This window comes from Coturnix japonica, chromosome 4, assembly GCF_054131305.1.
Source record: "Coturnix japonica strain WE chromosome 4, WE-NBRP24, whole genome shotgun sequence".
Classification (NCBI taxonomy): domain Eukaryota; kingdom Metazoa; phylum Chordata; class Aves; order Galliformes; family Phasianidae; genus Coturnix; species Coturnix japonica.
In genome coordinates this window covers 30,033,899-30,048,498 of record NC_140666.1, presented here as the reverse complement: position 1 = coordinate 30,048,498, position 14,600 = coordinate 30,033,899, and the positions used below count along the sequence as shown (strand labels likewise).

Genomic DNA, 14,600 nt, shown 5'->3' with positions numbered 1-14,600 from the left:
GCAGTGTCAGAGGGGACAGAACTTCTGTATTTAGTACTAGTTATGTTATTGCTAGAGAAATCCCCAAATGTTTTTTCAGGAAATCAAGAAGTACAAAACCTCTGAGTGGAAGAGATTGTTTTGTATATGGTTTGTTTTGACAACATACTGACATGGACAAGAAGTTTTTTAGTGACTGTAGTGGAATAACAAAATTAAATGGCAGAATTTTAGTAACTGATTTGTTTACTGATTATTTTCCTCTTAACATTTTAAATATAAAAATGTATTACTTTAAACACACAGTTAAGTTTTAACTGAAATATTTTATGTTGTCATGAAGCTGTTTTTTGTATCCTTATATCATGGTCATGCAACAGTGCTTTATAATTCAGGACAATTTTTTATCATTGTAGTCATTTCTTAGTTATTTCCACATAAGCAATTTGTATGTATGGTCATTGCCTAGTTGGGGGGGAAAAAGCCCACACAAAAGAAAACACATGTAAAAGCACTAACAAATGTTCAAAAGAAACAAACTTGATAGAATTAAATAAGGGAGAAATGAAATGTTAGGATATGTAAGTTTGTCAGTGCTAATGGATTTTATGAAGCGCATGTTTAAATACTATAACTGGTATTCAAAGTATTCTTACTGACTTTCCTTATTTCCTTGCCAGGACATCAACTGACAGTCTGGTAACTGAGCAGCTATAATATAGAATCGTTTTTCTTACTAAAGCTTCTGAACATATGTCTTTCTAAGCGTTTGCATGACTCAGAATCTCTTGACCAATATGATGTATTGTTTATTTATCATTAAATCATTTATCCTGAGTTTGGAAAACAGGAATACTTCTGTTTTGTAGAAAAGTTATGCTAGTTACATGGAAACACAGATCTTGAGAGTGATTTGCTGAAGGTCTCAGGGGAACTGTTTGTAGAAGAGGAAACTTGACTTTCCAGCCTTGAATGAATGGCCTGGTATAGCTTGCATTTAAAAGCTCAAGTCTGGGGCTGATTGAGAGGTGATCTTTCTGACTGTGGTGTTCTCACCACTCCGGTTGTCTTCACAGACCTGTGATTTGTTTTCTCTGCTTGTTCCAGTGTCCAGCACTGTTGTGATCCTTTCTGAGATATCATAGTTATTCCTTTAGATGATTTTAATCATCCCTTTTCCTCAGTTTGGGCATGCCTTTCTCCCACCCCATTCCCGTCTTTCCACTGAAGGTATAGATATAATAGTGAGGACACATATGCTAAAAATTTGCAATCTCTACCAGTCTTGAGAAACTGTACATAACAGCAGCCTCTGTGTAGCTCAGGAGTCCTGCTTTTAATTTCTGTTGTCTATATGAAAATTCTTTCTGTTGATGTCTGGAATTTTTGCAATTGATTTATGCTGTTTTTTACTGTGTTTCTGTGTTTTGCTGTTCATCCGTGACTCAGATGAACAGAAATTACAATAGGTTTATAACTGTGACTCCCTAATCCTGTCAGTAATCTCAGGCTTCTGAGACATTTTTGGAAATTTGTAATTTATTTCATTAGGCTGGAGCTCACATGGATCCATGGAAAAAGTCAAGTGAGAGGAGCCACGGTAATAAGAGATTATTGCCACATATTATATGACCAAAACTACTGCTCAACTGTACCTTTCTGTAATTGAAATGAAATGGTGTGTATTTAGCCTTCAAAAAATGCAATCTAGCAGAAAGAATTTGTAGTAATTATTAATTAGTGATAAGTCTTTGAGTTCTCTCCTTTTCTTGTACTTTCCATACAGATATTTTACCACTCATTATGCTATATGTAATTGAATCAGCTTGGAATATAGTCACTTCATCATCTGAATGTAAATATGTATATGTAAATTACATGATCTTTTTCTTCTTAGAGACTATGTTTACTGACATAATTAGGGATAGAATAAAAATGTGAACATTCCCAATAAATAACAATTTGTTTTAGATCATCACCAGTTTATCATCATGCATGTACTTTCTTATATCTTATATATCTTATATATCTCATATATCTTAAATATCTTATATTTACTCTGCACATCATAAAAACAGAGGACAAGTTGTGTTTTTTCTCAATTCATTTCTTTTTATTACTCTTGACAAGTTCTTCTCAAGAGATAGTTTATGACTAATTAGCGGAACAATTGTTGATGATCTGTAGGTGAACTAAACTGAAAGAGTTCTGCTCCATTAAAGATTGAATTTTTTGAGAGTGAACATTTATCTGCTTTGTTGTATCCTGGTATTACTGAGTTTTAAGCATAAGCATTTTTAGAATTTTGACTAAGATGCCAAGCAGGAAACACAGAGAAAATAATTATTCTATTTTCTTATTTATATAGAAGCCATTAGTATATAAAGCATATTGTGGGTCAGTATACAAATTAGGCAGCTTTCACAAAACAACTGCTTCAGGATAGAGTGGTTGTTTTATGCTTTCACAGGTGCAAAAAGCATATGGAAACATCATGAAACAACAATTAATTCAGAGAAACCAGAAGAAAACATTGTTCTGTGGCCATATGATACAAGCTACTAAAGGCTAGGAGAACATTTTGAAGAAGTGTCAGAACTTTGTTCCTATTTCAGTCTTTAATCTCACCAGTGTAGCTTTTTGTCTGTGTTAAAATCTGGTTTTGTGTGTTTGCATATGGGTGGATGCATCCATGCAAGCACATATATATACAAACACGTGCATTTCGAATCTGTGTTCCAGCAAGCTGCCTCTATTTACTGCTGTACTCTACACTTGGTGGTAGAGTCTAAATTTTGAGAAATGCAGTCTGTGAAAGACAGCTGTCAAAGTAAGCTAAGAAGTGCAATAAAAGAACCACATACCTGTTTCTATTCTTACAGTAACATTTAATAATATTTTAATTTTAGCTTTTTAAACTCTAGATATAACAATAGCTCTCTTCATACTATTTAATAAGAAAAAAAAATATACAAATGCAACACAAGTCAGGTATCTTTCATTAATCAGTAAATGTAACGATCATAAAAGCACCATCTTAATTACCTCTTTCTAGGAAGATATCTTAGAAATTACATGCCGGTATCAAGTGTAGCTACAGTGAGTATGGTATGATAGCAAACAAGCATGTAGCAAAGAGTAAAAACTGCCAGCACTTTACTTAATGGCTGAAATAATGTGTGGCTTACTATTTGTAAAGGCTCATTAAAATACCCTGATTATGTTCGATTTTTACTACTGCTTATCGGAATTACATACTTTTTGTTTACTTACAGTATGAAAGAGGCTGGTTTAGGCCATAAACAGTGGAGGGGTGGTCCCATTTCATCAAACTGCAAGCAGTGTCCAGTAGTTTATACCAATCCTGTTTGTGGATCAGATGGTCACACATATTCTTCTCAGGTAAGAATTAAATACAGAACTGAATTATACTTTCAATGTTCACTTCCATTCCAGCTCTTGGAAAGTAAAATACTGTGTAGTTACACAAATCTACATTTATTTATTTTAACTGAAATATATTCCCAACTACAACCTACAGCAACACTAGCATGTCTTAAGACAAAAAATCAGAATGGCGCCAAATCCCAAACAGCACAGAACAGCAGTACCAAAAGAAGCACAGTGCAGTAGTGCTCAGCAATGTAGCAGAGCTCCTCTGAAATGTGTTTGCTACAGATACCAAGGCATGTTTTTAAAGAGGAAGAATAGTCTCGTGTGTCCTCAGTCTGGGATCAGGTAAACCTAATAAACCAAATATTCCTGTTGACCCTTGACAGGATGCTTCAAATTCCAAGCCCAAAGGCATGGAAGTAAAATATTCAGAGGAAAAAGTAGTAGCAATTAAAATAATTGTTGGTTATCGTCACTTCTTGCATCAGTACTTCACATATTTTAAGAATTTTCTGTCATGCTTATTTGAAGACAATAATAATTAAAGAATGCTGCTGTCAGTCTACCTAGTTTTTTTTTGTAGAGAAAAATTTTTGGTCACACAGTGTCACGGGTTAAGCGAAAATGTAAAACCATGACACATAAAAGTCCAAAAAACCATGAGCCTGCTTTTGTACAGTGCTCAGTTCAAACTTGCAGATGTTGCTGGGAAAATGGGATACTTGAAAATGCTGAAAACAGATAGATTGTTTTAGCATCTTCCTTAAAAGATTCAGTAGAAGAAAAAAAAATAATCAGACTATAACTTGTATTTTCTCCACCTTGACAACTCTTGTGCTTTTATTCTGAACTTTGTATTAGAAAATCTTGTTCTTAAAAAGACACAGTGCTTAGAGAACAGTGCACATCAATCTTAATTTTAACTAAAAATTCTAACTTTCAATGCCAGGTATCTGAAGCCCAGTGAATTTTGGACACCTTCTCTGGCTTAGCAGACATTCTGGCTTTCCAGAGACAATATGAATTAGAGGTTACTTTATGTATTTGAAAATGTTCTTTTTTTAATTCACAGTGATTTCCTGTGTTTTGTCAAGAGCTTGAAATGTACTTGCATCTTGCAGCTAGACATCAGATTATATTTCTACCATTTCTTTTGCTAAATCATGTGGAGTGCCAAGTCTAACATTTACATAACTATAAAAAACAAGGCAGTCCCTGTGATTTTGTAATTTAAGTACATAAGTAATTTGGGATAAATAATATTGAATTGTAAGTATAATTTTTTTTTTTTTTTTTTTTAAGTATTGTCAACTTTATCAGTCTCTCCATAATATCCTTATAATAAAAGCATCACGGCTGTTTTTCATGTTTATTTTGTAGTTTTGTATATTATAAATTTTCTGTCTCACAGAGACCCTGGAGGAAATGTTGCTGTCTTTGAGGAGAACACAAGACAAGAATGAAAGCAGGCTTTAGTTATCATAATGTTGTGGGTTTCCTTGTCCTTGCCTTTGGGAGCTGGCATGTTGTCTGGAGGAAGGAACAAAGCAATTCTTTTTGTAACCTTTCTTTGACCACTGTGCTGAGGCACAAGCAGTTGCTGCTTGCAAAAAGGAGTGTTTTCTCACAAATTAAGCTGAAACTGTAAAAATATTTTTAAAAATCTAAAGATCAGTCACATAAAGTAAAAAAAAAAAAAAGGGGGAGGGGGGATTTAAAAAAAAAAAAAAAAAAAAGCAACCATGTGGACACAAAAAGACAAGCCTGGATGCCCCCATTACTCTTAATTGAAGAATGAGCTTCTGTAGTTTTATTACTTGTAGAAGAAGGAGAGGAGAAACCAGAAGTTCTGTATTTGAACACAGATTGTCTTTATAGATAGATAGCTGTGAAGCAACCTGTACTTATTTTTAGAATCAGTCTATTGACCATAATAAATTATTCTGAGATATTGTTAAACCATGTGTGAACAAACTGTGATATGCTAGCAGATCTCTAAATTATTATTATTATTATTTTGTGGGAATATGTAAAAACTAACCAGGAATAATTGATCCATTTAGAATCCAGTAATTTCATTAATGTGGCATTCTGAACAGTCGTGTGTGTGAACACTGACCCTTATTCTCTATGTTTACTCTCAAGCAGATAAAGTCTATAAATAATGGTGAGTTGCAGACATTTTTACATCAATTAATGAGCTGAAGGTAAAGAGAGGATGTGTTGCTTAACCAGAATGATGAGAAAAGAATGGAATAAGTAGATATACTCTGCTTCCTTTACAGTGCATTGTCAGAGCTTCAGTCCTTCTAGCAGTACATGTTACTGGACCTCTGTGCCTGCTGAATGGATGTCAGAGTAAGGTTATATGGCATCAGAATGCATTTGCAGGGCTCTTCCTTTAGTATTTCACTATCTCATAGTGGCAGTCTAAATTACAGCCGGAGAATGCTCGAACAAAAGAAAATTAAAAAGTTAATGACCAAAGTTATGTATTACTATAAACATTATATGGTTTTTGGTTTTTTTAGTGATGTTATGTTAAGAAATTCAGTGGTGGAGTTGCATCAAAGTAGAGGTCTCTGCAAGGTTATTTCAAAAGAAGTTATTTTTTAAATTGATGTAAATACGAATACTTGTATTCCTTTACTCCAGGCAAAGTTTATTTTCATTGTGTCATTGAGCTCCAGCTGGAGTTTATATAGCAATTTTATTTTGCTTAGAATGCATTTGTCAGTGACTGTGTCAGAGTGTGCAATACATTTTCAGAAAATAAGTCATTAAATAGTAAGTCAGCCGGCAACTTGCAGTTATCTGGGAGACACTGTGTGCATATAATCTCCCTTTTCAAGCCAAACCATGCAAATGATTTTATAAAATTATACAATTTTATATATATTTCACGATTTATTTATTTATTTATTTATTTTTAGTTATATTTTTTTGCTTTGGAAAGAAAAAAAAAGAGACTATAATGGGTAGGCACTGTAGAAAGTAAGGTTAACTTCTAAATTGGGCTTATCCAAGGTCAGATAATGTTGCTGTGTTTCACACTGATTTGTAACAGGCCAGATTAAGGCTTTCTGTTCTTTCAGACCACAGTTATTCACCAATAGTTGATATAAAGGAAAAGGAGCAAGTAGGAAATTCTAATTATTAACAGTACAGGAATGCTGAAATAAAACTATTGCATGCTAAAATGTTGAGTTATCAAAGTGAACATTAATTACTATATGCTAAGAAATTCAGCATAAAGAGATGTGACAGTTTTCTTGCCAGGGTGGCATTAATACACAGCTTGTAGTTAGTAGCTTTTAAAGAATACATGTGTTTTTAAGTTTTGTTAGTCTAGTTTTACATTCTGAATTTCTCTGTTCACACACTGGATGAAGCCAGTGTATCAGTGGATAAGGTGATGACTGACGTGCTTGAAACAATTAACTAATATTTAAGTTTATTATAAGCAGGAATTTGGACAAAACCACAAGGAAAATAAAAAGATCACACATCAGAGTGTGTTCAGGCTGAAGCTATATTTCTTAGGCGAAGAGTGATTTGCACACAGCCCCATTGTGGCAAAACTGATCCTTATAAAAGTTCTAGGTCTTCTATCAACAATTTGTTTCAGTTGTTTTCATATTCACAATGAATTTTTAATGAAATATTTTATCTTCTTTATATGAACACTTCATAATATTGATGATAATGCTACACATACAAGTAGCATTAAAAATCTTATTTTACAAAAATAATGAATATGAACTTGTTTCTTAGACTAAGAAAAGATAAAGAAGAGCAAGCAAAAGGATATGAATTCTTAACTTGACATTTGTGGATGTTTTATTCAAGTACTTCAGTCTCTCAAATTATGATCCTTTTATCTTCAGAGCTGGTAGATTAGAAACACATAGTCTGTGAAAGAGGGAGTTTGGTACTGGTTCCTTACTTTGAGCAAGCTTCATTACTTAGTGTTTGTTTGTTGTTTTCCATAAGCCTAAATTCTAAGGACATCCCCTTTATAATTATTTTTTAAAATCAGTGCTGTTTATATCTATTTCAGGTGTGTTTAAGACTTTACTTGATCTGAATGTCTAAGCTATGTGTTAGGTACAAGAGCTTGTTTGGAGAGAACATAAGTATCAACATTTTATATCCTTGATTTTACTTGAATCATTTCCCTGTTATGAACATCAAATCGATTGATTTATTTGTTAGCTTTTCCTGAGTTTTCAGGACACATCTGTGCTACTAAAAATTACTTTCTACTTCAGAAACAATTATTCTAAAGCCATAGGTATTATTTGACACTTATGTGTCTGAATATTTTATTCAAATTACTGCCGGTTGTTATCTTCTGTGATCAGAATGTTATCTTAGGAGTGATCAGAATGTTATCTTAGGATTGATCAGATATTTTAGTGACTGATCTAATTTGTTATGGTAAATTGAAGTAATATTCACACACCTGAATGTCAGTCAGACTTTTTAAACTGAGCTAATCTAATGCACCTGTTATTTCTTATCTGCATTGGAACTCAGCTGTAGACTTAAATGAAACACAGACAAAAGTAATAAGTTTCAAGGTTTGCCTGCTATCCTTAGAAATAAAATAATGCAATCTGAAAGAAATCAAAGAAATCTCTTTATAACATACTAGTTCACAGACTTGCAGCTGGAAGGAGAGAGAAAAACAAAGACAGTTTCTTGAATATGATTCACTACTAGTCAGCAATATAAAAGGTATATTGCCTGATCGATGTACGAAGTAAACTTTAATGAAGCTAGACTAATTTTCAGAGAAATGCTCAGTGCTCCTTGTTTATTATTAAAATGTTTAGAAAGAAGGACTAATTCTAATAAATCAGATGGAGATTGTGTATTTTTCCTGTGTTTGTAATCAATGCATTTTACCAGTAATGCTTGAAGTTTTATTTGGAACCTGAAGTGTTAGGATATGATATAGGAGGGTTTAATCACTTCACTTAATTTTTCCAAATAGGCTGATGTAGTAAAAATTCCAAACTATACATTAACCGATATCTTTTTATCAGCTTAAACTTTTTATCAAAATAAATAGCTGCTAAAGCTATTGGAAATTGAGATGAAACCTTAGATGACAGAATATTTAATAGTACATTTAGTATTCTGAAATTCTGAATAGCTCAGTATTTCTTAGACGAGGATGACATGTTCATACTTCCAGCAATGGAATTAGGGTCCCTTTTTTTTCACTTCCGAGATACTGTGTTTGTTTAATATAAATCTATGTTTAAAAAATACTGCTTTATGGATTAGAAAATATATATATATCTTAAAGGCATTACATAAATGAAGGCCTATGTTATTTTTAAATTTCACTTTTCTGAGCAATTTTCTTAAAAATTAATTATGTTTTTCCCTCTAAGAATCGTTGTGACACAATCTGTAAGTAGCAGGCACAAAATAAGTTATGCTATCTTAGTTGTACTGATTATTCTCTGACACTTATCAGAACATTAGGCATTTGAAAAGCTACAGAACTGAAAACTGAAAATGATTGGAGAATGTGGAATTACTCAAATTAAAATTTACTGGAACTAATAGTTAATAGTAATGAAATTGAGCAAAATGTTCAGCTTCTATCAAAAACATGCCCTTCATGTAGGTCATTCTAACACTTAGCAAGAAACTGAAATAACTATGTGTTAAGTAGTAACATCAAACAGCATAAGTAAAATTTAGAGCAGCAGTTGTATCAACTAGCCATGCTGTCTCAGAGAAAAGACTTAGTCTTACCAATTTAGTGTGTCATCTCAGTGTAGTATCAGTAAAAGAGTCGTCTTTTAAGGATCGCTATTTTATATTTGTAATTCCGAAAAGTACACTGAAATACTGCAGGTGTGAACCTACATTTCTGATCCCTTGTCTTGTTTTTCTATGTTGATCTTGATCCAAGTGAAACCAAGTGTTTCTTAACAAACAAATGCACTCGGGTGAAATTCCAAGTTAATCAGGAGAAAAATAAGCAAGTAAAATAACTAAAAAAAAAATCAAAGAACAGATCTGGGCACTCATGTACACCACATGAAACTGAGAGATGGGGATCTGAAGAATATGGATGAATGTCAGTAGCATACCCTCTGTATCAAAGGGAAGTTGCAGGAAAGAATGGAAAATTCATAGATCACCATGGACTTGTTGGATGAGGCTTACAAAGATTTGCTGCTTTGTCTCTTCATTTGGAACATGACTTATGGCTTTTTGTGTCCTGATTTTAATTAGTATATTTTATGAAGTTAGAACATGGAAAACTTTGCATATTTTATAAATGATGTACTGACAGCAAGAAGTAGAAAGATTTAGATACAGTTTCGTGTGGCTCTATGCAAGAAATATCTCCTTGAGTTCAGATAGAGATATATGTCATCTAGAGAAAAGGCTATTAACTGCCACATATACAAGGCTGTTTCTTCCTGGACAGGATGAGAAATAATAATGAACCATTACGGAATTTTATAAAGGAATTTCCTTTACTGATAGCATTTTCAACCTAATATTTCTGGCTGAATAAATAGTATTTTGAATTAAAATATATTGAAAGGGGTTGATTCTTTGATGCATCTATCCAGCTGTCATCAGAATATAAGTACATAGATTTCTTTTTTTTTTTTTTTTTTTCCATTGATACAGTATAGTTTAAATGTCTTAGACTTGGACAGTATAGCCAAACATGGACTAAGTCTATGCATGTTAATTTAATTATATTTCCTGTAATTGAAGACTAATGAGCACACTCTTCTGATGGTATTTTAGCTCGCATATAATTTTATAAATATTTCAACTTAGATATAATTAGATAAATTCAGCTTGTTTAATTAGTAATGTAATCAGCCAGTATAGTAGTAAAGTATATGATATTAAAAATACAGTGATTATGCATGCTAATGAAGTATAAGCAGATAAAAAAAATAAAAATCCATGCTTTTACAAGCAATTTGTATCTTACTGTAGGCTTTACAGCTTACTCTGTTATTGCTTTTACTCAGAAATTTGCATGTCACCTGAGGATTTTTGAAGGTCTTTCTTAGTAGATTTTCAACCCAAATGTTCAGCTGTTTCTAAGATAACTTAGGAGAATTAACTTGCACTTTTATCTTTTCTTTAATTATTCATTTCCATTTGAAGTGGGAACTTGAAAATGTAAAGTTACTTTTCTCTAAGCATTATTCCTTTTTTAGTCTTCCAAGAAACTTTCTCCAAGTTACAGAACTACGAATACCAGAAAGAAGGTAGACCAAGAGTCTTATATTTACAGAAATTAATGAGATTCCATGGATCTGTAGCCTGTGTCTGCTAGAAATTATGAAGAATTTTCAAAAATGGAGCTTGTTAGATGCTGGAATTTGAATAAATAATATGGGTGATGGCTCTGAATAAGAGCCAACATTCAGATTGCAGGTTTAAGTAGATATTTGCATAATTCAGAAATTAATAATATCAAAAACATTTACAGTAGGCTGTTTATAAGCTGTCAGTGATTATAATAGAGAGTGAACAGAAGGAAAAATATAAGTGGGAATAATATAAATATCTGATTTTGCCCTCTTTGTTAATCATTCTGAATATTTTTTAATATATGTTTGAAAAATCTTGTCTTTTACAGAATTTTTCTTCAAGGAAGACTGAAATACTAATGTGAAAACTAGCTAATATATTTTTTTACCCCAAAATTGAATATAATGATCTTTGTGATTCTGATTCTGTGAACTATAATAAAACCTTTAAGAATATCAATTTACTGGAAATAGCATGTTTCAAATAGGGTTATCATGTGGTTTTGCATCTATAAGAGCTTAGACAGGTAGGTATCTAAATTTAAATAATCACAGTAGACATCTGTCTGCTTCTTCCCGTGAGTTAATATTTTTAGGATATCCAAAAAAAAAGATGGAGTAGTTAGTTGACTTGATTTTAGACTTTTCTTTTTACACTGTTGCACTGTACAGTGCTGTAGAAAACAGGCAAGAGCTATAGAGGCGTAAAGTAAGAAACTATATACTGATTTTCATTCTGTTATCTGAGTGGCTTTTTCTAGTTCATCACTGTAGAAGCAGTGTATCAACAGTCCTCTCAAACACAGAAGATTTCCTTTGCTCAGGGTTCAACAAGTATTTGTCCTTTTTTTCTCTGGTGAAAACTCTAGTTACATGTTTTTATAACTGGTATTTTTTGTGTTATTTTCATTTAAACAGTAGTTTATTATTTGGAAAAGGCTTTACCCAAACTCCTATTACTTGGGTAAGTAGCATGCATAATTAACGTGTTGTTATAGAAAAATCAGTTGTTGCTGAAATAATTTTAAAGCATTTTTAGATCTGTATGTGACACTTCACAAATAAATTTACAGGTTCTTAATTTCTAAAGCTTGAATTAGTTGAAAATACTGTATCTTGCCATTAGTGTAGCTGATTGTTTTTAGTTTGAAGCTCTATGTTGCAATTACATGTGTCTTCTCAGCTGCTCTTCCTAAGGAAATACAGATTTGCATAACAGTTTCCATGCTGGGCTTACTATTATAACATATTTGGGCATGTTTTTACTTACATTTTCAGGTAATCTAATGTCTGATACCACAAAAGAAAGAAGCAATATCAACCACTGCTTTTCTTCTGCCCTTGAGTATTGAATTTCTTTACCCCCTTTTCAGATTTCCTATCAAGTACTTCTTTGTGTTGAACTGGATATGGAACATTACTAGACTAATATGCACTTTTCTTTATCCCCCTCACCCCATTTGAGATAGCAGTGATAAATCTATTTACAGTATACTGAAGTTTCTTACCTGATGTACTTTAGGACATTCAAATCTGAGACCATAATTCCGCATAGTGATTTGCACAAAATGCAGTAAAAGCAAAATTTTGAGAAAGTGTTTAAATGTAATCTTTCTGAAATTGAGATAAAATGGGGGTGAAAAATTTCACAGAATGAAGTTGAAATCATGCAGTACTGCTTACTGGTATAGAGTAATTATCTGATCAACTGTCAGAGACATCATATTCTAAAACTAGAGAGAAAATGGATCTCTGTAGATGGATTAATATCGAGTTCTGTGGGAGAGGTTTCTATCAGTAAGAAACATAATAATGCTGGAATAATTGTTTAACATTTAATTCTTTTCTTCAGCAGCTTTCCTTGTTGTATTCCAGCAAGAGATTTTTTTCTTGGAGATCCCGTTGACTGCATCATACTAAAATCTCCTGCCACACATTCATGTTCATCTAGAAAATAAGGAAAAAAGACCTGTAAGCTTTTATTGTAGGAATGTGTAAATATTCAAAATTCACTCCTTTAAGCCATTCAGTTTGTACAGTAACAGATTTCTCTTCTTGACCCATGGACATTCAGTTGATGAGTGTTGAGTGCTTGTAGTCTACAGTGTTAAGATTATGGAATTCTCTGGTCCCTACTGATAATTTTAATTTCCCCGTATTCTCCTCTTGTAAGTCTAAAATGTTTGGTTAGATTTGAGTGAGAGTGTGGAAAAGTTGAGAAGTCAGAAGTAGGGCCTCTTACGGTCTCCTCTCTCAATGGCTAGTGTCAGAGCAATAATCAGTGACCATAATTAGCATTAATTACAAAAAAAGTATGTAAAAAAAGTGTTTTTACTCAAGTATTTCTAGCATATAAACTAGCATCATATGAGTCTGAATTTAATTATTCATCAGTGTATTTTTTTCTTAGATTGCACAACCTGTTTAATTTTACATGTACAGAAAAGCCATGGACTTTTAAAGAGCTCTTATTATTAATATAATGTATAATTACAAGTGACAGTTATCTTTCAAAGATAAACTTTTTTTTTACAGTTGTGTGAGTTACAGTCTGTCTAAAAGGTAATTTGCTAAGTGCTCAGCATTTAATGGAATAGTATTGTAGAAAGCCTTTTTATATATTATATGTGCCTCATTGCATCAAAAAAGACTTTATATCCTATTCTACACTGCAAATTTATGTTTATATTCTAGAAAATGGTGTGCTGACATAACCTAACCTTCAAGCTTTAAGTACTAGGGACTAATAGCAGTGTTGCCATGGCTTGCAGCATGTAACGAAATGTCATGAAATGTTCTAGACTATAAAAATATTCTCAGATTATTCTTTTTCACTCTGATAGAGTATTCATATTAGGTAATCATGCTGACATAATACTGCTTTCTGTTGAGATTTCCTGCAAGCTTTCAGACAAGAAGTTTCCCCAAGTCATAGATTTATCGCAGTCTTCCACATATATGTGCATGCATACTGTCATTCACACTTCAAAATTACATCAGTTGGTCACAGGAACTTGATTTGAGGGTATTCTAAAGGTAAGTAAGTATGTAGGGAAGTATGTGATATCTGCCTGGAAGTTGGTTTACATATAAATACAACAGAAGGTGGGATTCTTCAGTGAACTCACTGTAAAAAATGTATGCTGTCCTTGCATTCATAACAATTGAATATACACAAAAATACATTATTATTATTTTTTAATTTCTCTGAATATTCATTATTATTTTGCCACGGAAAAGAAAATACTGTTTTACTGGTTTTTTTCCATCTTGTGGCAAAAGTAGTCTTTTATACAGAACATACAGAGATTGGTTTGTCAGCTGCTGACAGGTAGCTCTTTGGATTGGAAGGTAGCACAGCTTAATGAAATATATTACTGTCGTTTAATCTTTCCAGCTCTGTAAGAGTAGTCATAAAAACAGAGCTCATGTATATCAAAATATCGTACATAGTAATTGTTCCAGAAATACAACTGTTCTCATCTTTACTGTAATAACAGTAAAGCTGCATGAGTCATGTCTAGAGATGACATACATTTTTTTACGTTATTTGCATGGATTTTAATTGCTTGTCTCTAGTTCACCAAACAACTACTTAAAGTGAATGTTGAAGAATGTTGGGTTCATTACTACTGTACAGGTTTTCAAACAGGCAGAATAAAAGTAAACAAATCACATTTTTATATGGAAAACTTTCAGTACAGAAATGAGGAACTTACACTGCCAGGAGACCCTGTTGTGGTACTTACACTCCATCTGTTTTCAAAGCTATGTATTTCTGCACAGTGCTTAAAAGGAAAAAATAGCTATTATTCTGTCTTGAAACAAGATATGCAAAAACTCAAACAGTTGAAACAGCCCTGAAATCAGACATACAAATGAGACGTGCTGAAAATCTGATGCAGAAAATTATGA

At 32.6% G+C, this 14,600-nt stretch overlaps 1 protein-coding gene across 1 annotated transcript in view; it reads left to right on the top strand.

The window, feature by feature from the left end:
- The window catches only part of SPOCK3 (SPARC (osteonectin), cwcv and kazal like domains proteoglycan 3), a 133,849-nt gene that overhangs the window by 77,753 nt on the left and 41,496 nt on the right, over positions 1-14,600 (top strand). The window contains exon 5 of the mRNA XM_085544828.1: positions 3,255-3,381. Within this exon, the coding sequence (XP_085400954.1) occupies positions 3,255-3,381 (127 nt within the window). The remainder of the gene's footprint in view (positions 1-3,254; positions 3,382-14,600) is intronic.